Below are 24,300 nucleotides of genomic sequence, written 5' to 3' on the forward strand. Positions count from 1 at the left end.
TTGTCACATTGCTTCAAGATATCATGCAACTACTACAGCTAGGGTTTCGCCATTTAGAGGAGGTTGTTACTAGTGATGAGCGAGTGCACTCATTGCTCAGGTTTTTCCAAGCACGCTCGGGTGGTCTCCGAGTATTTGTTAGTGCTCGGAGATTTAGTTTTTGTTGAAGCAGCTGCATGATTTACAGCTACTAGCTAGCCTGAATACATAGGAAGGTTGCCTGGTTGCTAGGGAATCCCCACATGTATTCAAGCTGTCTAGCATTCGCAAATCATGCAGCTGAGGCAACGAAAACTAAATCTCCGAGCACTCGCAAACACTTGGAAACCACCCGAACATGCTCGGGAAAACCCAAGCAACAAGTATACTCGCTCATCGCTAGCTGTTACATGTCACTTCAGTGGGTTAGATCCTGAGGGTGGACACACCTTTGTGTGATCTACCCACCAAAAGTGATGCTCCAATAACGAATATTATTATCAATCTGACCATTTTTTCAAAGTCTTCATATCTGACTAAAGCATTGAGGTTGACAATACAGCTTTCTCTATGTGCAGCTACCGAGAGCTAAAGTGGTTTGCTCACTTTTGTTCTTCAGGAGCACACTGCTCCTCTGTCTCCCAGCCTCCTCCTTGCCTTGGAGCGGTGAGCTCCTGATGAGTCACAGTTTGGGCCAACAGCATGGCTGCGCAGATGGCCCACACTTTGTGCTCTCTAACAATGGGGATTTCAGTGCGATTGGCGGAGATCAGAAGATAAAGTGGGAGACGGGAGGAGCAGGGGGGCCAGAATGGTGGGTGGTAAGGTGAGTACAAGGAGTGATTTTTTTTTTACATGCTGTCTTTATTATACACTGGGGTCTGAATAGTTTCCAGAACATCATAAGGGACATTAAATTTGCAAAAAATAACTTCTCCGTGAAACAAATTGCCCGAAATAATCTGCATGAGCAGGCGAATTTAAATTTTGCCTGATCCGCTCATCTCTATTATTAAACCACTGTTTTTATCTCCTATAGAGAAGTACTGGCTGTTTTGGGATTTATGTTGATGGTGACATCCCCAACCCACGGATAAAATGGCTTGCACCCTAATTATTGTCTCTGACTAGAGCTGCTACACTTTCTTTCAACATCTACAATCTATCTGTCTATGCATTATCTATCTATCTATCTATCTATCTATTATCTATCTATTATGTAACTATCTATCTATCTATCTATTATCTATCATCTATCTATCTATCTATCTATCTATCAATCTATTATATATCTATCTATTATATATCTATCTGTTATCTATCTATATATCTATCTATCCATCTATTATCTATCTATTATCTATCATCTATCTATTATCTATCTATTATCTACCTATCCATCTATCTATCTATTATCTATCATCTATCTATCTATCTATCTATTACCTATCTATTATCTATCATCTATCTATTATCTATCTATTATGTAACTATCTATCTATCTATCTATCCATCTATTATCTATCTATTATCTATCATCTATCTATCTATTATCTATCTATTATCTACCTATCTATCTATCTCATAAATCACATAGTTTTGGTGATAATACTACACAGCAATCCCAAAACAAAAGGTACTTTCTAATAAAATATAGTTTATTATACAGAAATAAAACATACATAGACATCAAGTGACAAAAAATATATAAACACAAAATCACAAAAATTCACAAAAAAAGGGTTCAAAAGACCATTAAAAAGAGGGACATATCCATAGGAGAACCACTAAATACTATGATGCTGCGGTGCTGTAAAGTAAAGAGAGGCAAAATACCTCACTAATAGAAAAAGGTCATAGTCTAGTATGGCCCATATGTAGTATCATGTGTTCCTGTCTAAGTTTTTAGACCATCCTATATTGTACAAGTGATACATATGGTACTCTAAGGGGAGAAGCCCCTATGACTAAAGTGATAAGTGCCGATATCGGCATAAAAAGATGCCGGAAGAGGCCTGAAGAAGCCGTCAGTGAAACGCGCGTTGGGGCAGAGGGACGCCGAGGAGAGACTACACTGCATACTGCGGGTAACTAGCATCTTTTTATGCCGATATCGGCACTTATCACTTTAGTCATAGGGGCTTCTCCCCTTAGAGTACCATATGTATCACTTGTACAATATAGGATGGTCTAAAAACTTAGACAGGAACACATGATACTACATATGGGCCATACTAGACTATGACCTTTTTCTATTAGTGAGGTATTTTGCCTCTCTTTACTTTACAGCACCGCAGCATCATAGTATTTAGTGGTTCTCCTATGGATATGTCCCTCTTTTTAATGGTCTTTTGTACCCTTTTTTTGTGAATTTTTGTGATTTTGTGTTTATATATTTTTTGTCACTTGATGTCTATGTATGTTTTATTTCTGTATAATAAACTATATTTTATTAGAAAGTACCTTTTGTTTTGGGATTGCTGTGTAGTATTATCACCAAAACTATGTGATTTATGTTCTAGTATCTAGTGGTACTTATATCCCCAATTCAGGGGTATCCTACTGAGGGGCAACCTATGTGAATTCTATCTATCTATCTATTATTTATCTATTATCTATCATCTATCTATTATCTATATATTATCTATCTATCTATCTATTATCTATCTTCTAACAATCTATCTATCTATCTCTCCATCTATCTATTATATGTTTATCTATCTATCTATTATCTATCTATTTATCTATCTATCTATTATATATTTATCTATTATCTATCTATCCATCTATCTAGTATTTATTTATCTATCTATTATCTATCTATCTATCTATCTATCTATCTATCTATCTATCTATTATCTATCATCTATCTATCTATCTATTATATATTTATCTATTATCTATCTATCCATCTATCTATTATATATTTATCTATCTATTATCTATCTATCCATCTATCTATTATCTATCTATCTATTATCTATCTATCTATCTATCTATCTATCTATCTATCTATCTATCTATCTATTCTAATAAGTAAAAACAAGAAGCAATGATTGTTAGTGTTGCAGATGATCTTTAATTATTCCGGCAGTCTCATGATTAATACATTTTTATTCTGGTGCTGAGAGGATATACTTTCTGTAATCAGCACTGAGCAATACATTTCTCCCAATACAATAGGCTATAGTAGGAACATGATTCCCTCCACTTTCTCTCCTTCCTACATACCTTCTAATGCTGAAAAAAGGTAAGAGGAAACCATAATAACTTGACTAGTAAAATCTTGCGATGAATCCATCACATGTGCCGTGTAAACTGATTTCATGATTATCCCGAACAACAGCCCAAATAAAGCAGGCGTGCTTATGAATTTCCAGCCCATTGACTCTTAATCATGGATGATTAAGAATAAATACTATTAGCTTTTACTCTGAGCCGGTCATCATCAATTTCCTGGAAGAGTTCTATTCAGAGGAAGCAAAATAGAAACCCATTTACACATCATTTTGTGGAACCCATGGGGATTTTTAGCCTGAGGTTCTAGTCAAGCCTGCGCTGTGTTATCTCCATCTTCTGTGCCATGACAGCAGACAACGGGCCTTACAGCTAAACCTTACTATAAACCAAAGACTACAAAATGTTACGTATCCACTCACATGTTAATATCTCAATATTTTCATAAACATTATACAATAAAAAGGGTTGAAATCATACATACCAAGTTTCCTTTGGGTCCTGGAGGACCATCAACACCTGCAACACCCTGAAAAAAGAAAGATCAAAGTTCATGTCACATGAAAATTAAACAAAATATTAATGTAAAAAATGATTAATACATGTAAAAAAAAATCTATTATCAAAAAGTCATTTGTACCACTTTCCCACTCACCCATTTTTTTATGAATGGGTGAGAGCCATGAGCAAAATTAGAGCCATCATTAGAAGAGTGAGTTACAGCCCATATCTGTTATTAAAAAATGGTAGAGCAGAGAAAGTAATACATATTCTGGACCTTAATTATATTGAAAATACTTTTACTTTCCAACCCCCAGGGCATCCAAGAAAATAGGTCCAAATGATCAGAGTGATCAGAGTGTGATACGATATTCTCGGAGGTGGAGAGAAAGAAAAAAGTTTCTCCATCTTCTTTATTATTTCAGTCTGCGAAAACCAGACCGCAATTGGATGTTAACTGGGTGTGGTCTGATTTTACTTATGGACCCATAGTCATTAATGGGCGAGTGCCATCCAATTCTCCAAGGCAAATCTTGCATGCTGCGATTTTTTTCCTTGAACCACTTGGTCCAATGAAAAAGTCGGACATGTGCACAGCCTCATAGAATAACATGGGTATGAGTGCTGTCCCTCAAAACCACGGATAACACTCGTCACCTGCAGCTCATCAACATTCCGTCCGGGCGGAATCTTACAAATGCTTTGTGCAATTGCCAGAAATGTTACTCCAGCCAAGGGCTGGCATATATTTCTGTTGCACCCCTTAGCGCCCCAGCTCTGCCTACATTGGCAGAGTTGGCCAAGACTTAAGCCAAGAGTTGCAAATTTTTTGAGTAACTTCAAGCTGCATAAAAAAGTTTACAGGATTTCGGGGCGCTTTATGCCAAAACACTTTGATGACTCGGCCCCATGAGTCTGCTTCAGGCTAAATCAAGATTAATAAGAATGGAGGAGATAAATACTTACGTGTTGGCCTGGAGGACCAACAGGACCTCTTGGTCCTAACAATCCTCGTTCGCCCTGGAAGAACAAAATTCTGTTACAGTACTTAGTTTTCCTTCTTGATTATCATTTTATAGGGGTAGCACAATGATTACAGGCTATTACTTATCCACAGGGAAGGTGATAATTTACTGATCACCGAGGGTTTGATCCTTCGGAACGCCACCATTAACAATGGGGATAATACTATTATATACTACATTATGTTATAATGGTCTTACACTGGAGGGGAAAACATAGTATAAGGTAGTTTCAGTAATCTGGGATGACAATAACAGATATTATTTCTGCAGGTAAGAATAAATCCAGTAGCCAATAGTATATATTGTTATTATAGTATAGGTTGCTATGCTCTTCCGTTGTCGACTAGCGAGAAGAATGGGAGTCCAGGGCTGACAAGAGGAGATATTGCGGGCCCTCTGGCAGGGTAAAGGTTAGGTGGGAGCTGTGAGTGATTCCTCCGGCAGGGACAATGCGCTGTTGTGAAATTGTACAGATATAAAGTGAGAGCTCTGTACACAGCAGATTAATGTGTCACTCACAGGTTCACCGGGCAGCCCTCTGGGTCCAACCTCTCCATCTTCTCCCTGTTACACAAAAGAAAAAGCTGTTTCTCCTGTTATTTAAACCCCCGGCACGTAAATTGGGACAAGCGAACAATGTGTTTGTCAAATTGTAAAATATACGTAGTGTGGTGTAACCTTTCCCGAAATGGACGGAAAAGGCTAATTGTAGAAAGTCGCTGCGAGAAGGGACTGCAAATGTGCCCGCAGTGCTAAGCAGTGAGAGAAGGTGTTCTGCCGTGGAAATTAGCTAGGGAAATGTGCACTGTAATGTCCATGATGGTATGGGAATATCATGCCTGGCAATTCTCTTCCTTTTCCTCTTAGCGCTGACAGGAGGACACAATATTGTGACATATATGTCTCTAATGTGACACGTATTTTAGGGCGTTGATCCAGGGAACTAGTCTCATTGCCGTATGTGGAGTCGGGAAGGAATTTTTTTCCCCAATGTGGAGCTTACTCTTTGCCACATGGGTTTTTTTTGCCTTCCTCTGGATCAACATGTTAGGGCATGTTAGGTTAGGCTATGGGTTGAACTAGATGGACTTATAGTCTTCCTTCAACCTTAATAACTATGTATTTGCTTAAAAATAACAAATGGCCAAACAATTATACCAGATAGCCCGTACAAGCAACTAATACGTCCAAAAAGAAAATTGCAAATTACTTCTATTTCTCGTCATGAAATATTTATGGCTGCCACTATTCCATATTTATTTATTATCTATTATATCTATTATTATTATTATTATTATGCTTTTCTTATATAGCGCCATCATACTTCACAGTGCTTTATATACATCATCATCACTGTTTCCATTGGGGCTCACATTCTACATTCCCTATCAGTATGTCTTTGGAATGTGGGAGGAAACCCCCCATAAACACAAGGAGAACATACAAATTCCTTGCAAATATAATTGGTGGCATTTGAACCCAGGACCCCAGGGTGGCAAAGCAACAGTGTTAATCACTGAGCCACTGTGCTGCCAACTATGTATAGCAGTGTTCCCCAACTCCAGTCCTCAAGAGCCACCAACAGGTCATGTTTTCAGGATTTCCTTAGTATTGCACAGGTGATTGAATGCTTGCCTGGCCAGGTGATGCAATTATCATCTGTGCAATACAAAGGAGATCCTGAAACCATGACCTGTTGGTGGCTCTGGAGGACCGGAGTTGGGGAACACTGATGTATAGCAATGATGTCTTTACTAGAGTAGTAGGAAGACAACCCTCCAGGACGACCCCCAGGACCCAGAGTGGGGATCATCTCCATCTCTGGAACACTTCACTCAGTCATGAACAGACCTTGGTTTTAATGAGAAAAGTGTGATGCTTTCAATATGCAGCAATCAGCTTATTATGGCAACTGGGGTCTTTTACCGAATGGGTGGTCCAAGCCACGCAGCCTCTTTAAAGGGTTTAACAATGTACAACCACTGTGTATAAGTCTTATTAGGGCAAAAGATCTCAGAAGATGCCCTTTTACATCAATCTGTGAAAGCTGCTCCCAATCTTGCCGATTCCAGCCATCCTTGTATAACTGTGAATGGATGACTAGAATGCGTAGAATGCTACATTTCTACGCACATGCCACTACTGTGGAAATGTCTACTGTATGTAGGTTTTGCTGCAAAAATCATCTGTCCCATGTGTTAGAAGAGGGATCCATGAGAATCAGCTCTTCGGCAAAGTGTATGAATGGGTTGCATGGATTTGTGTCTGATGGAAAAACTCCCATAAAGGAGACTTGCTGTCACTTGGGATAACTATATGATTGTTTTGCCTGGTATAAATGACGCTGTTCTCCTGAATCTGGAATTGTCTACTTTCTTTGTTCCTGTACTTCCCCAGTCATGAGAAATGGCTCTCTCTTCCCGGTATGTACAGTAGATGCCTTTTTAGCCACTTAGGCGAGGTCATCATAAATAACCTCACAAAGAAAAGTTGAAGGCTATATCCACTTGGTGAAATCTACATACTGTACAAGGAACAAGAAGGACATATCTCATATAAAGAGAGGCACAGGAACAGTATAGGAACAATAGGAGATTCAGGAGAACAATGGCTTTACACAAGGTAAGTTATTAGTTCTTTATGGCAGGTCCTTTTTAAAGGGAATCTGTCAGTAGAATCAACCCTCCTAAGCAATCTATATGGGCATGCAGGTCATAGGAAGTTGAATGAAATTATATATTGATATAGGTGATCCGATATCTTATTCCAGAGAAATTCACATTTTCCTTGTAGGTAAAAGAGCTGTTAACATCTATAGGCGGGACATTGATCTTCCTGAAAATCTGTCTCTAGAGATTATATTAAATGAAAAGTGGGTTTACCAGTGTGAGACTTGTAATGGCTGACAGTCTGCTCTCCGGATCTACTGTACATGTATCACACTTATTTCTCATTTAAAATATGCTCTGGAGGCAGATTCTCATGGAGATCTGTGTCCCACCCATAGATCTTAACAGCTCATTTACATAATAAGAATAATGTGGATTTCTCAGGAACCATTAATCGGATTGCAGATATCAAGGTATGATTTCATTCAACTTTTTATGAGCTATTTACCCATATTTACGGTTTAAGAGGGTTGATCCTACTGACAGATTCCCTTTAAAAGGGGATTTATAGCATTATGAATTGAAGATTATATATAATAAAAAAGTGTAACAGCTTTCTAATCTACTTTTGAGTAAAATTGCTATGAAAGATCTCTGCTTACTATCAAAAAATGGAAAATACTTGTTAACCTTTAGAGGAACCTGTGCTGACGATTTTCAAAGGACCGTTTTTCCATATTTGCATATAAATAAACAACATTACCACTGTAAATTATCATTTATATGTCCGAGGAAGAGATTTGGACATATTTTTGACTTTTGTCAAGTGTTTTCTTTCCAACAAGCTTCTGGAAATATCTGTCTACTATTTCACGCTACTACCTTTACACCCTACATGTACAGCGAGAGTCAATCTATCAAGCGTTCAAGCCACATAGTAAAACTTCAAGGACATGTAATTTGCATATAGGCCTTAATAACGGACATCCATCACTGTTGCCAAATTATTCAGAACGTGGAACAAATGATTTGTTAATGTGTCCGAGAGCTACAGTTATCAGTAACGCAACAGACATGGCTGAAAGCAACTGCCTGATATTCATCTGTTTAATAGCGGAAAGTAGAAAACCCGAAGACTCGGATGTCAAAAACCAATGACTTGGGCCCCGATTCATCATTTGCCTTTTTTTTTAAGGTCACTTTCCTTTTTTTTCTTGGGGTATTAGTTGCCATTTTTGGCCCAAAATTCATGAAAATGGTTCATGAGATTCATGAGTCAAAAATGGGTTTTCAATCTTTCTTGAGCTGTTTTTGAAACTTCTGGCGCCAAAAGTTACAAGATTTGCTCTAAAATTATGGCGTAATCAAAAACACACTAGGGGGGACTGAAGTGAAGTTGCACCAAATTTTACAACTTTTTAGAAGTTGATAAATCTGGCTAAAACATCTGGAATTTCTAGACTTCACCCACAAAGCGTAAGAGCACAGACAAGCACATATAAGGCACAAATAAAATAACGAATGCCAAAAATGGCACAAAACACACAAAACTAGATAGAAAAACAGGCACAACGGCAATGATGAAGCAGGGATTTTATGTGTATTGCGGCAATGGTGCGCTAGGTCTATAGTGGTAGCAAACTGGTCAATGGGCCAGGGTCTTATTTATCTAGGGCAATACTCACCAAATCCTTCTTCTAGTGACTGGGACCACCAGCAGAGTGTAGCGAAAAACAAGGTCAACTCCACTACCGGTTCCATAAGTGCCCATAAGTGCAACAAAGCCAAGATTATAGGGCAGTGTTATTTGGATACCGCATTATTTAGGCATTGCATGGTGGTGTTATTTGGGTTCTTATTGGCTCTATTGTGCGGCCATTGTGTGGCTGTATGGATGTGTCGTGCATACCAGTATTCAGATATGTTTTATTAGAATATTTATTATTATGTATTGGTGCTTAACATGTCCTGATTCTTCAGCTACATGTAAGGCCATCTTTACAACACTCTTTTAATGAAATTTAGAAGTGTAACATATATTGTAATTCATTGTGCATATATCTTATGAACACATCGATCGGCCTCTCCGGTCCCATTTTCTTACCCTATCTCCATCTTCACCGGGGGGACCAGGTGGGCCCTGTGGACCTTTGTCACCCTAAAAGAAAATAAAAGAGAGAAAACGCAAAGAGAATTGTATCATTTTTGACCAACACTGCAAAGGAAACTATTTGAGGCACTGCACATATAAGAACAACTTGATGAGGCATAGCAACCTAGCAAGCTATAAAGGAACGCGTCAGCCATACTTCATACTCCATAAATCATGACAGGCCACCTCATTGTTCCTGTATTAAGCGTGTATGAAGCATGATACAGGGGAGTTTTTCTATTTCAAAGGTAATTGATTGCATGTGTATAAGAAATTACATTAACAATCAACTCAAAAGGGCAATTCCTCAACAACCCAAGAAAAAGCCGTGTTACTTAGGACAACAAGTAAGATATAGTGCACAAACATACTGTAGGGTTATTCTAAACTAATACACCTGTCCTCGTATGGTAACTACATACAGAAGTGTTTGCAAATGGCTGAAGATACAATGCCAAGAATTCTACAGCAAGAAGTAGAAAGTGCCCTCTGCTGGATAACCACGAGAAACAGAGAGAAAACGCAAAATCAACGATGCGAATGTAAAATCAAAAACAAAGGTTCTCCTTCTAAGTCGAGGAGTGACTCACCCTGTGACCTTTCTCACCGGGAAGACCTGGAAGACCATCAAACCCTCGGTCGCCCTATGAAATGATGAAAAATACACCTAATTAATCAGCTCATTAGTACAACTACACCCAATAAATATATCCCCCCAAATGAGTCTGTCCATTTTAATTCTACCACCTGACTAGTGTCTACTATACATGACAATCACATGAGTAAGGTACACGTGTATCTAATCATACCTTGGACCCGGATTCTCCAGGCATTCCACGGGCTCCATCAGTTCCTGGGCGTCCCTGAAAATAATACAGCAATTCATAAATGTTATATTTTTTTTAAGGCAGCGAAACTATTAAAGTCACAGTAAAGTATGGTTGGCATTTAAAGGGAATCTGTCAGCAAGATTTTGCTATGTATTCTGAGGACAGCATTATGTAGGGGCTGAGACACATATTTTAGTGATGTATCACTTATTAGGCTGTGTGCTGTTGTTTCCATACAATGAATATTTTATCAGTGGGATGTTATCACTGCCTGGACTAGTGCTCTTTGGCCAAGTAGTCTGACCACGCCCCCTCTGATAAGCAGCTCACTGTTAATAGACAATGTACACAGAAAGCTGTGGGGTGGGCGGGATTAGCTTTCTGAGCTCTGCTACATAAATCTAAGAACTCTGATTGTGTCACAACTGCTGCACCCAGTAAACTAAGTCATACATAGCTGGAATAAGGGTCTCTTTTCCTACATTATGCTGCACTACTCACCACTGAATTAAAAGTGAGTCTATCTATTTATCTGTATCTATCTCATATATATCTAACATCTATCTATTTATCTATCTATCAACTATCTATCTATCGATCTATCAATCTATCTATCTATCTATCTATCTATCTATCTATCTATCTATCTATCTATCTATCAATCTATCTATCTATCATCTATTATCTATCTATCTATCTATCTATCTATCTATCTATCTAACATCTATCTATCGATTTATCTATATATCATCTATCTATCCATCTGTCCTTCTATCGATCGATCTATCTATCTATCTATCTATCTATCTATCTATCTATCATCTATTATCTATCTATCTATCTATCTAACATCTATCTATCGATTTATCTATCTATCATCTATCTATCCATCTGTCCTTCTATCTATCTATCTATCTATCTATCTATCATCTATTATCTATCTATCTATCTATCTATCTAACATCTATCTATCGATTTATCTATCTATCATCTATCTATCCATCTGTCCTTCTATCTATCTATCTATCTATCTACAGTATCTATTATCTATCATCTATCTATCATCTATCTAACATCTATCTATCGATTTATCTATCGATTTATCTATCTATCTATCTATCTATCTATCTATCTATCTATCTATCTATCATCTATCTATCCATCTGTCATTCTATCTATCTATCTATCTATCTATCTATCTATCTATCTGTTTATTATCTATTTATCTATCTATCTATCTATCCATTTAATCAAGGTTAATAAAATTATGTCAAACATTACATACAACTAAGTTTTCTAAAGCAAAATGATCCATATTCACACAATGGCACACGTCGATAAATACATTTGCTGATGTCCACGCACCAGAAATTGCCGGCACAAATTTGTGTTATAATTTATGATTTATCCCAAGATTTGTGCCCTCTTCTTCTGCAGTCCGTCTTTTGTTCCCAGATTCCAGCATTTCATGTCCTGTACATACACATTCACCCACCAGGATGCTTCTATCTGAACGGTTTCTTTGCTATGTGCTATTTACTGTGACTAATTACATTTCCATTTATCCATATAACATATGTTGAGGCGGGAATACTGTGGAATATAGAACTCATTACTCACTCGTTTGCCAGCTTTACCCATTGGCCCAGATGTACCTTGAATTCCTCTAGGACCCTACGAAACCGAAAAATAATGCAGTGTTTGTCACTGTTTATGAAAGCTACCAAGGCTCGAATGTGAACTTACATAGTGTACAAAAGCAGTGATGGATACAGCGGGATCACAGCAGCAGATGTGCGAGCAGATGACACTCACATCTTCAGAAAATCATTTACCTGAGGGCCTGGATCTCCTGATTCACCCTTAATTCCTGGAGCACCAGGTGAACCCTACGATGGAAGAGAGAAAGAGAAGTTAGAATATAAGAGACTTTCTCAGTCTTGGAGAAAGCTATTCTGTTCATGGCCTGAAAAAGACCCCAGCAGTTCTTAATAAAAGCCTTCAGGATGCTCAATTGTAGGAAGATGATGGCGTGGGGGTCATGGAGGCATGTAGATACCCATCTTTCACACGAGGCTGTTATGTCATATGACAAATAAACATAATAAAACATAGCATCGTTGTTGCAAGAGAAGATTTCTTTGCTAATAAATGTGCTGTATATGATAAGAAAAAACATGGCCAATGTCCACAGATTGTGCTTGAACAAGCCTGAGCTGCAATACCAGACACGACCCATAGACAGGTGTGGCGCTGCTTCTCAAAGGAACTACCCATGTTTCTAAAACCATGAGTAACTCTTTAATCCTGCATATAACTGAGCAGAGTTGTCATCACTCATGTTGACAATATATACTGTATGTATCGGTAATGTGCAGTGAGCATGTGCGATGGGAATGGCTTCAGATGCATCCATTGGGCGCAACTCACCCCATGAAGGCTAAAAGAGTGTCAGATTGGGGCACAATGGTAAAAAAAGGGAATGGAATAGCATCCTCGTCCAGAGGTACAGTGCATGCGAGGAGGTTTTTCTGATGTACACGACAAATGAAGAACCATCGTGTACCGTGAGCAGTCTTATATGGCCCTGCTGGTAGACCTGCAGCATCACCATCAGGGCTCGTGTAGACGACCATATCTTTGGTTTAATGCAATCTGACAAAACCATGTCACTCTATGGGCCAACGCGCATGTCCGATTTCTGGTTGGATCCCATATTTGGGTCACACTCAGCCATGCAAGTCAATGAGTCCATGGAAAAAATCGGATCGCACTTGGATGATGTCTGACTGCAGTCCAACTTACAGAATAGTGAAGATGGAGATATTTTTTTCCCATGATCTCCTCATCCGAGAAAATCAGATCACGCTCTGATCAGAGTGCGATTAGCAAATCGTCCCGATTCTCTCGGATGGTGGTGTGACCCCGGCCTCTTTACATATTTATTTGTCATCTGTTTATTCAGCCATTCCTTAAATTCTAATTTATTTTCTTAATTTCTCCATTTTCCAAATATGGCTACATAAAACGGCCATGACACTTCCTGTATGGGTGTTGCCTATTCTTACCAGACTCCTAGCTGCTGGTTAACACCAGAGATACATTTGCCTGGTTGATAATTTTGATTACAATCCTTGGGAGAATAAGCATTTAGCAGTCTGGGAGACATACTGGGGATGGCAGCCCCCTCAGGAGATGTCATTATTGCTATTACCTGTGGTCATTTTTTGAAAACACACAGGGGACAAACAGTTGCCATTTGGAAACAGCGAAATAGAATTTTCAGGAAGATGGAAGAAAACAACTGAACGGGTTTCATTTGTTCATGTTTAGGTTTCTTTATGTGTTTAACAAACTGCACGGTTCTAAAGGCAAAAATGGCACCATCAGCTGTGTGATCAATGAAAACCAATTGGGTGTTGTGCCTAAATCAGCGAGCTTTTGGGGTCTGTTTCGTGACAATCTGTTAAATCATTCCACCCTACAAGTCAGGATATTACACTGACACCATTCTCAGATCTTTACCATACGTATCACAAGAACAGACGAGGAACGTCGTACTAAATACTTATGGCCAGCTATAGGGTAATTTCTCCTTGAGGACTTATATATCATTTTTAGAAATGCAGGAGAATGTTTCCCAAAATAATGAAAGAGAATAAAACCCTCAAATGTTCTCTAAAATGCCATAGATGCGGGCCTGCGGCTGCTTTGTTCTCTGGTCCTGAAGTTTTCCTCAAGCGACTACAGAGTAGAATAACTGGACGTCTACAGCCTCCTTGTGGTGTGAGAGGTAAACAGCTCACAGAGGGATCCTCGCTGGTTTCTAAACATGTATTAATATCTCATATCTCGGCAGCTGGAGGCAGCAAAACTGCAGAACTAATCATCAAAACGCCTCACGCCTCTTTATGCACCCAGAGCTTCAGTTTTTCATCAATTTTTTTTGTAATTTCTTCTACTTTTCGTTCTGTTACAGCCACTGTACGAAGGGGATCTATGTACAGCCATGTCTCCAGGTTATGTCTTCAGACGCCAGAGTCAGACTTTTCTTTGTTGGATATGCATTATTCTGATTTATGCTGGTCAGGTGCGGTGTTTTAGGCCACGTTCACACGTTCAGTATTTGACCTCAGTATTTGGAAACCAAAGCCAGGGTGGAGAATCCAGAAGTGGTGACATGTTTCCATTATACGTTTCCTCTAAGGCTATGTTTCCACGTGGCGTATTGGCTGCACTTTGGATGCAGCACATACCCCACTCCGCCCCCAAAGCGCCGCCCCCCTTTGTACGTGCGGTGATTCCGCATGTGTTCATTGAACACATGCGGAATCACCGCATCCTATCCATAGACTGGGCTATTTATCTTGCAAAGACTGAGTGTCTCCGCAAGATAGACATGCTGCAGTCTGTCTAGAAAGACGTGTCGCATGTCCGGATACGCAGGGCCACCGGATGCGGCCGTGCACACATAGTGGAGACAGGATTTAATAAAATCCCCTTCACTATGCTGCAACATCTGGACACTGCGGATTGGATGCTGCAGCTGTACAAAGTGTCCAATCCGCAGCAAATCCTGATGTAATACACCACGTGGAAACACACCTTAATTGTTCTTCTGATTTTGTCTTACAAATACTAATGTACAATACTGACCAAATACTGAACGTGTGAACATGGCCTTTCATTGAATTCCGGTATATTAGGCTGCCATCACACTAGCAGTATTTGGTCAGTATTTTACATCAGTATTTGTAAGCCAAAACCAGGAGTGGGTGATAAATACAGAAGTGGTGCATATGTTTCTATTATACTTTTCCTCTATTTGTTCCACTCCTGGTTTTGGCTTATAAATACTGAGGTAAAATACTGACCAAATACTGCTAGTGTGACGGCAGCCTAATATACAGGAATTCAATGAAAGGCCATGTTCACACTTTCAGTATTTGGTCAGTATTGTACATCAGTATTTGTAATCCAAAACCAGGGGTGAAACAATTAGAGGAAAAGTATAATAGAAACATATGCACCACTTCTGTATTTATCACCCACTCCTGGTTTTGGCTTACACATCCTGATGTAAAATACTGACCAAATACTGCTAGTGTGACTGCTGCCTTATAGTTACAGATCTACAAATACAGGCAGCCGTCAGGTTAACCCCTTTCTAACATATGACGTGCTATCCCGTCAAGGTGGTATGGGTCTGTATGACCACCGACGGGATAGTACATCATCACCGATCAGCCGCGCTCACGGTGGAGCGCGGCTGATCGCGGCCGGGTGTCAGCTGACTATCGCAGCTGACATCCGGCACTATGTGTTAGGAGCGGTCACAGACCGCTCCTGGCATATTAACCCCCGGCGGCATAGGGAAGCATCGCGCAGGGAGGGGGCTCCCTGCGTGCTTCCCTAAGACCCTCGGAGCAACGCGATGTGATCGCGTTGCTCCGAGGGTCTCCTACCTCCTCCTCCCTGCAGGCCCGGATCCAAAATGGCCGCGGGGCTCCTTCCGGGTCCTGAAGGGAGTAGACTTGCAAGCGCCTGCTCAGAGCAAGCGCCAGCAAGCCTTCCTGCAGTGCCTGTCAGATCGCTGATCTGATACAGTGCTCTGCAAAGTGTCAGATCAGCGATCTGACCTATAACATGATGCCCCCCCCCCCCCCCCGGGACAAAGTAAACAAGTAAAAAGAAAAATATTTGCATGTGTAAAAATTTTTTAAAAATCGTAAATAAAGAAAAAAAAAATGTATTGTTCCAATAAATACATTTCTTTATCTAATTAAAAAAAACAATATAAGTACACATATTTAGTATCGCCACGTCCGTAATGATCCGAACTATAAAACTGTCCCACTAGTTAACCCCTTCAGTGAACAGCGTAAAAAAAAAACTAGGAAAAAAAACGCTTTATTATCATAACATCGAACAAAATGTGGAATAACACGCGATCAAAAGGAGGGATATAAAAAACATGGTACTGTTGAAAGCGTCATCTTGTCCCGCAAAAAACGAGCTGCCATACAGCGTCATCAACAAAAGAATAAGTTATAGTCCTCAGAATAAAGCAATGCAAAAATAATTATTTTATATAAAATAGTTTTTATCGTATAAAAGCACCAAAACATGAAAAAAATTATATAAATGAGGTATCACTGTAATTGTACTGACCCGAAAAATAAAACTGATTTATCAATTTTACCAAATGTGGAACGGTATAAACGCCCCCCCCAAAAGAAATTCATGAATTGCTGGTTTTTGGTCATTCTGGCTCAGAAAAATCAGAATAAAAAGCGATCAAAAAATGTCACGTGCCCGAAAATGTTACCAATAAAAACGTCAAATTGTCCCGCAAAAAACAAGACCTCACCTGACTCTGTGGACCAAAATATGGAAAAATTATAGCTCTCAAAATGTGGAGATGCAAAAACATTTTTTTGCAATAAAAAGCGTCTTTTAGTGTGTGACGGCTGCCAATCATAAAAATCCGCTAAAAAAACGCTATGAATAGTTAATCAATCCCCCTTCATCACCTCCTTAGTTAGGAAAAAATAATAAAATAAAATAAATATTTATTTCCTTTTTCCCATTAGGGTTAGGGTTGGGGCTAAAGTTGGGGTTCAGGTTAGGGTTCGGGCTAAAATTAGGGTTGGGGTTAGCGTTTGGTTGGGGCTAAAGTTAGGGTTAAGGTTAGGGCTAAAGTTAGGGTTAGGGTTGGGGTTAAAGTTAGGGATGGGGCTAAAGTTAGGGATGGAGCTAAAGTTAGGGATAGGGTTTGGATTACATTTATGGTTGGGATTAGAGTTAGTGGTGTGTCAGGGTTAGGGGTGTGGTTAGGGTTATGGTTGGGATTAGGGTTAGGGATGTGTTGGAGTTAGGGGTGTGCTTAGGGTTGGGATTAGGGTTAGGGGTGTGTTGGGGTTAGGTGTATGGTTGGGATTAGGGTTAGGGGCGTGTTCGGGTTAGGGGTGTGGTTAGGGTTATGCTTGGGATTAGGGTTAGGAGTGTGTTTGGGTTAGGGTTTCAGTTAGAATTGGGGGGTTTCCACTGTTCAGGGGATCTTCAAACACGACATGGCGTCCGATCTCAATTCCAGACAATTTTGCATTGAAAAGTCAAACGGAGCTCCTTCCCTTCCGAGCTCTGCCATGTGCCCAAACAGTGGTTTACCCCCACATATGGGGTATCAGCGTACTCAGGACAAATTGCACAACAACGTTTTAGGTCCAATTTCTTCTGTTACTCTTGGAAAAATAAAAAATTGGGGGTGAAAATATCATTTTTGTGAAAAAATATGATTTTTTATTTTTACGGCTTTACATCATAAACTTCTGTGAAGCACTTGGTGGGTCAAAGTGCTCACGACACATCTAGATAAGTTCCTTAGGGGTCTACTTTCCAAAATGGTGTCACTTCTGGGGGGTTTCAATGTTTAGGCACATCAGGGCCTCTCCAAACGCAACATGGTGTCCTATCTCAATTCCAGTTAATTTTGCATTGAAAAGTCAAATGGCGCATCTTCCCTTCAGAGCTCTGCCATGTGCCTAAACAGTGATTTACCCCACATATGGGGTATCAGGGTACTCAGGACAAATTGCACAACACCTTTTAGGGTCCAATTTCTCCTGTTACCCTTGGTAAAATTAAACAAATTGGAGCTGAAGTAAATTTTTTGTGAAGAAAAGTTAATTGTTAATTTTTTGTTAAACATTCCAAAATTCTTGTGAAACACCTGAAGGGTTAATAAACTTCTTGAATGTGGTTTTGAGCACCTTGAGGGGTGCAGTTTTTAGAATGGTGTCACACTTGGGTATTTTCTATCATATAGACCCCTTAAAATGACTTCAAATGTGATGTGGTCCCTAAAAAGAATGGTGTTGTAAAAATGAGAAATTGCTGGTCAACTTTTAACCCTTATAATTCCCTAACAAAAAAAATGTTGGTTGCAAAATTGTGCTGATGTAAACTAGGCATGTGGGAAATGTTACTTATTCAGTGTTTTGTGTGACATATGTCTGTGATTTAAGGGCATAAAAATTCAAATTTGGAAAATTGCAAAATTTTCAAAATTTTCACCAAATTTCCATTTTTTTTCACAAATAAATGCAGGTAATATCAAAGATTTGTTACCACTATCATGAAGTACAATATGTCATGAGAAAACAGTGTTAGAATCATCAGGATCTGTTGAAGTGTTCCAGAGCTATAACCTCATAGAGGGACAGTGGTCAGAATTGTAAAAATTGGCCCGGTCATTAACGTGCAAACCACTCTTGGGGGTAAAGGGGTTAATGGGCAGAAAAATGAATTACAATAATGAAGTGGAGGATAGGGGATTCTTGTTTTGACACTGCATTCTCGAAATATCTACAAGTGAAATTAGGCTATATATACTGATGGTGAGCTAGTGAAAAACTCGTGAAAAATAAATTCCCCTAAAAATGATTAGCCTGGGTCATAATGGTGGCCATGGCCAACTGTCACTGTGGTCTTGGGCCTCCTCAGCAGAAAAAAAATGTAAAGTTGTGTGAAGGGATGAAGGATCAGCAGTGCACCTCAGGTGCAGCAGGAAAAAAGCTCTCACTTTTACTGGAGCAGTTGATGATGATGATGATGATGATACAGCTCTCCACAGTTATTCAGTACACTCAGCCAACAGCCCCTCATTGTGTGATGAACCAGCTCTTGTCCGCCAATGTGCAGCAGCTCTCCGCACTCCCGCTGCATATAGCACTATAAGTACCCTAAACCTTCTCCTCTCTGCCTGGACCTTGGCATCCATAACATTTCAGGCTTACAGGAAAGTCTCTCAGGTCTCTTCCCACCGCTGACAACAAAGGATCGTGTCAAGACATCTCTCCTCTCAGATGGCATCCTAGTGTGGTTGTTTTTTTCACAGACCACTTGACCTTTATTGCCAATTTTGATCCGACCCTCATGTCAAAATCGGACATGTCTCTGTGATTTTCGAGTATTGCTCAGTTCGCAAAAAATCATGAACAGCCCCAGATGCTAAGAGCCTCACTGATTATGACCGGTATGGTGCTATCTGTGAAAACCATGGATAGCACTCGTACGCGAAAATGCATCATGTGAATAAGGCATAAGACTCTGTGTGCACATTCCATAACTCTTACTCATAAAAGCAGCCACCAAAATCTATCAATTTCACTGACTGGTCAACTGTTTCAAATGTATGAGGTTCTGCTGATTCTCTCAGTGTCAGGGATCAAAGTATTGGCCTGTTGACTTTCAAGATCAGCCACTACCAGAGAGTCCATCATCAGTAGGTAATTCGTTATTTAGAAAACAGGTAGCCTAAACGCACATGTTGGAGGGAGGGTCCTTCAGAAAAAAAAGTTCATCCAACAATCATGAAAGATTCATTGAAATATCTATGAGAGGTCATAACATATTAGCCTGTCCTGTACACCGTAGGGCCTTGTTCATATGTATGAGTTTTTTTGGGGGGGTTGCATAATTGCATTCACAGTTCCCGTCAGTACAGCATTCGTGTTTCCTGTACGCAAAAAAAATGTCATAGCTTCTTCTACCCATAAAATGTTAAATAATTGGACAGCACTTGGATGACACACGGATAGGATCATTGTGCTGTCCATTTTTTCAGCCACCCATTCACTTGAATGAGAAAATTAGATCCACAAATTGATTAAAAAACAAACATATCTCCTTTTGTTATGCAGATAACTGTGGCAAAAAAAAAAAACAACACATGTGAACATGCCCATAGAAATGTAATGGGTACATGCTGAAAAATACAGAGACAATATACGTCAGACATGGCCACCTGAAGAAGGCTTGTGATACAGGGGAAAGCTGACAGTCCCTGGTATAGATGATAGGGTGATACATGTTTTTAGAAATCCTTCAAATGGCGTAAACCTACTTAATAGAGAGCTCAGCTGCTAAATATCTATCATGTCGCCTGACGGGTTCTCGTGAAGAGCTGTCCTCTTTCAGCTAGCATGTATTATGCTGGGATGAAACCAGCCTTATATTAGATTTAGTCTGGGAAAGCTGAAAGACAAACGTGCGGTAGATGCGATGTCGCTCAGTTTTCTTACAAGCACAAAGAACAAGAAAGCAAAAAAACATTTCCAACTTGACAGAAGAAAAGTGAAGAACACCCTTGTGGGAGGACAATATTCTGCCCCTCTTCATAATGTAGGATCTGGTGATATCAGTGAGGTTAGACCTTCCTATTTTCAGATCTGTTTTTGGCTCTTTCTCCCTCAGTAATGATATAATCTCACCATTGACATAGATATAAGATTTTCTCTGCCTGGTTGGGTGATTATGTGCAGTGTGTGTGTGTGCAGAGGGTGCCCCTTAATGCGCTACTACAGAAATGTCAAACAGTAATTGAAAAATACCTTTTTTTCAAAGTGATTATATTTAACACAAGTATAATGGTCATACCCGGAACTAGAAAGCTTCCATGCTTAACGCGGTTTTAGGTCATCTTTGGCACATGATAAATTGAAGAGGCAACCAGATGAGCATCAATCATATTATCTAGCTCCTTAAAGATTTTCTGTGGTTCTTTTTCACCCGTCTTCTATGTACAGAAATGGACTCTTAATTATTTTCCATTTACATTTTATGTACAGTGAAGGAAATAAGTATTTGATCCCTTGCTGATTTTGTAAGTTTGCCCACTGACAAAGACATGAACAGTCTATAAGTTTAAGGGTAGGTTAATTTTAACATTGAGAGATAGAATATCAAAAATAAAATCCAGAAAATCACATTGTATAAATTATATAAATGTATTTGCCTTTTTGCAGTGAGAAATAAGTATTTGATCCCACTGGCAAACAAGACTTAATACTTGGTGGCAAAACCCTTGTTGGCAATCACAGCAGTCAGATTTTTTTGTTGTTGATGAGGTTTGCTCATAAGTCAGGAGGAATTTTGGTCCACTCCTCTTTGCAGGTCATCTCTAAATCATTAAGATTTTGAGGCTGTCGCTTGGCAACTCGGAGCTTTAATTCCATCCATAAGTTTTCTATGGGATTAAGGTCTGGAGACTGGCTAGGCCACTCCATGACCTTAATGTGCTTCTTTTTTTTAGCCACTCCTTTGTTGCCTTGGCTGTATGTTTTGGGTCATTGTGTTGCTGGAAGACCCAGCCACGACCCACTTTTAATGTCCTGGTGGAGGGACAGAGGTTGTCGTTCAGGATTTTATGGTACATGGCTCCATCCATTCTCCCATTGATGCAGTGAAGTAGTCCTGTGCCCTTTAGCAGATAAACACTCCCAAAACATGTTTCCACCTCCATGCTTGACAGTGGGGACGATGATCTTTGGGTCATAGGCAGCACTTCTCTTCCTCCAAACATGGCGAGTTAAGTTAATGCCAAAGACCTCAATTTTTGTCTCATCTGACCACAGCACCTTCTCCCAATCACTCACAGAATCCTCAAGGTGTTCATTGGCAAACTTCAGTTGGGCCTGCACATGTGCCTTCTTGAGCAGGGGGACCTATGGGGCACAGCAGTATTTTAAACCTTTACGGCGTAATGTGTTAGCAATGATTCTCTTGGTGACTGTGGTCCCAGCTGCCTTAAATTCATTAACAAGTTCCCCCATGTAGTTTTAGGCTGACCCCTCACCTTCCTTATGATCAAGGATACCCCACAAAGTGAGATTTTGCGTGGTGCTCCAGATCGATGTCGATTGACAGTCATTTTGTATTTCTTTCATTTTCTCACTGTTGCACCAACAGTTATCTCCTTCTCACCCAGTGTCTTTCTTATGGTTTTGTAGCCCATTCCAGCTTTGTGCAGGTCCATGATCTTGTTGTTGACATCCTTATAAAGCTTTTTGGTCTTGCCCAAGTGGTAGAGGCTAGAGTCTGACTGATTAACTGAGTCTGTGGACAGTCTTTTATAAAGGTGACTATGTAAGACGATGTAGCTGTCTTTAATGCAGGTAACGAGTTGATTAGGAGCATCTAACTGGTCTGTAGGAGCCAGAACTGGTTGATAGGGGATCAAATACTTACTTCTTACTGCAAAATGCCAATACATTTATATAATTTATACATTGTGATTTTCTGGATTTTAACTCTCAATGTTAAAATTATAAAATTTAAATCACCCCCTTTTCGCCCCATTCAAAATAAAAAAATAAAAAAATAAAACCTACACATATTTGGTATCGCCGCCTTCAGAATCACCCGATCTATCAATTAATAAAGTAGTAACCTGATCGCTAAACGTCGTAGCAAGAAAAAAAAACCAAAATGCTAGAATTACGTTTTTTGGTCGCCGCAACATTGCATTAAAATGCAATAACGGGTGATGAAAAGATCGTATCTGCACCAAAATGGTATCATTCAAATGTCAGCTCAGCATGCAAAAAATAAGCCCTCACCCGACCTCAGATCATGAAAAAATGGAGACGCTACGGGTATCGGAAAATTGCACATTTTTTTTTTTAGCAAAGCTTGGATTTTTTTTACCACTTAGATAAAAAATAACCTAGACATGTTTGGTGTCTATGAACTTGTAATGACCTGGAGAATCAAAATGGCAGGTCAGTGTTAGCATTTAATGAACCTTGCAAAAAAGCCAAACAAAAAACAAGTGTGGAATTGCACTTTTTTGCAATTTCACCACACTTGTTTTTTTTTCCCGTTTTCTAGTACACAACATGCTAAAATCATTGATGTCGTTCAAAAGTACATCTTGTCCCACAAAAAATAAGCTCTCACATGGCCATATGGATGAAAAAATAAAAAAGTTATGGCTCTGGGAAGGAAGGGAGCGAAAAACGAAAACGCAAAACCGAAAAAAGCAATTATAGACTGTTCATGTCTTTGTCAGTGGGCAAACTTACAAATTCAGCAAAGGATCAAATACTTATTTCGTTCGCTGTCTATCTCTATTCTACTATGAACAATGAATATTAAATATGGGCCAATAGCGTAGCTACCGAGGTTGTGTAGAGGGTGCAGTCACCCCGGGCCTCATGCTCAGAAAGGCCCACCCGGAGCTACAGGTGCTTCTCACAAAATTAGAACATCATCAAAAAGTTAATTTATTTCAGTTCTTCAATACAAAAAGTGAACCTCATATATTATATAGAGTCATTATAAACAGAGTGATCTATTTCAAGTGTTTCTTTCTGTTAATGTTGATGATTATGGCTTACAGCCAATGAAAACCCAAAAGTCATTATATCCGTAAATTAGAATCATTAACAAAAAACACAAAGGCTTCCTAAACAGTTAAAAAGTCCCTTAGTCTGATCACTCTGTTTGTAATGACTCTATAAAATACATAAGCTTCACTTTTTGTATTTAAGAATTGAAATAAATTAACCTTTTGATGATATTCTAATTTTGTGAGAAGCACCTGTACGATAACCCTTAACTGTATCGACGTGCATATCGTGCACAGTTAAGCCTCTTGTTAGAGCAGGCATACATGGTCTTCCTGCACTACAGTTACCGCTCTCCATTCTGTAGACCACAGGTCTGCGGTCTATAGAATGGCTGAGGCGTCGACGCACGCGCAGAATGTCAGATTCGTGGCACGGTGAAATCATCACTCCGCACCGCGACTCTGACATCCTGTGTGTGCGTCGGAGCCATGACAGTATTGGTCTGCCTTGAGGACTCAAAAGGGTATGTTTCCATGTTAAGGATTCGTTCAGGATTTGCTGCGGATTGAACGCTGTGTACAGCCGCAGCGTCCAATCCACAGCGTCCAGAGGTTACAGCATAGTGGAGGGGATTTCATGAAATCCCATCTCCCCTATGCGTGCAGCGCCGCTGATGATGCCATCTCTGTTTTGAATTTTACTAATTTTTGATAATAAAGGTTTTTCTGAATTTTACCACATATGCTTCGCTGGATTTCCAATCTTTTTCATATTGAATGCTGAAAATTTTGCCTTGCTCCAGTCCATCCGCGCGGGCTTCTCATCTGTATTCCA

The 24,300-nt window shown here is 39.5% G+C and overlaps 1 protein-coding gene across 1 annotated transcript in view; it reads right to left on the reverse strand.

Moving 5' to 3' along the window:
* The window catches only part of COL11A1 (collagen type XI alpha 1 chain), a 301,659-nt gene that overhangs the window by 124,799 nt on the left and 152,560 nt on the right, over nucleotides 1–24,300 (reverse strand). Inside the window, exons 15-22 of the mRNA XM_069737373.1 lie at nucleotides 12,169–12,222; nucleotides 11,954–12,007; nucleotides 10,313–10,366; nucleotides 10,094–10,147; nucleotides 9,456–9,509; nucleotides 5,262–5,306; nucleotides 4,684–4,737; nucleotides 3,701–3,745 (exon numbers count right to left, since the gene is read on the reverse strand). Of these exons, the coding sequence (XP_069593474.1) occupies nucleotides 3,701–3,745; nucleotides 4,684–4,737; nucleotides 5,262–5,306; nucleotides 9,456–9,509; nucleotides 10,094–10,147; nucleotides 10,313–10,366; nucleotides 11,954–12,007; nucleotides 12,169–12,222 (414 nt within the window). The remainder of the gene's footprint in view (nucleotides 1–3,700; nucleotides 3,746–4,683; nucleotides 4,738–5,261; nucleotides 5,307–9,455; nucleotides 9,510–10,093; nucleotides 10,148–10,312; nucleotides 10,367–11,953; nucleotides 12,008–12,168; nucleotides 12,223–24,300) is intronic.

This window comes from Ranitomeya imitator, chromosome 8 (genome assembly GCF_032444005.1).
Source record: "Ranitomeya imitator isolate aRanImi1 chromosome 8, aRanImi1.pri, whole genome shotgun sequence".
Lineage (NCBI taxonomy): Eukaryota > Metazoa > Chordata > Amphibia > Anura > Dendrobatidae > Ranitomeya > Ranitomeya imitator.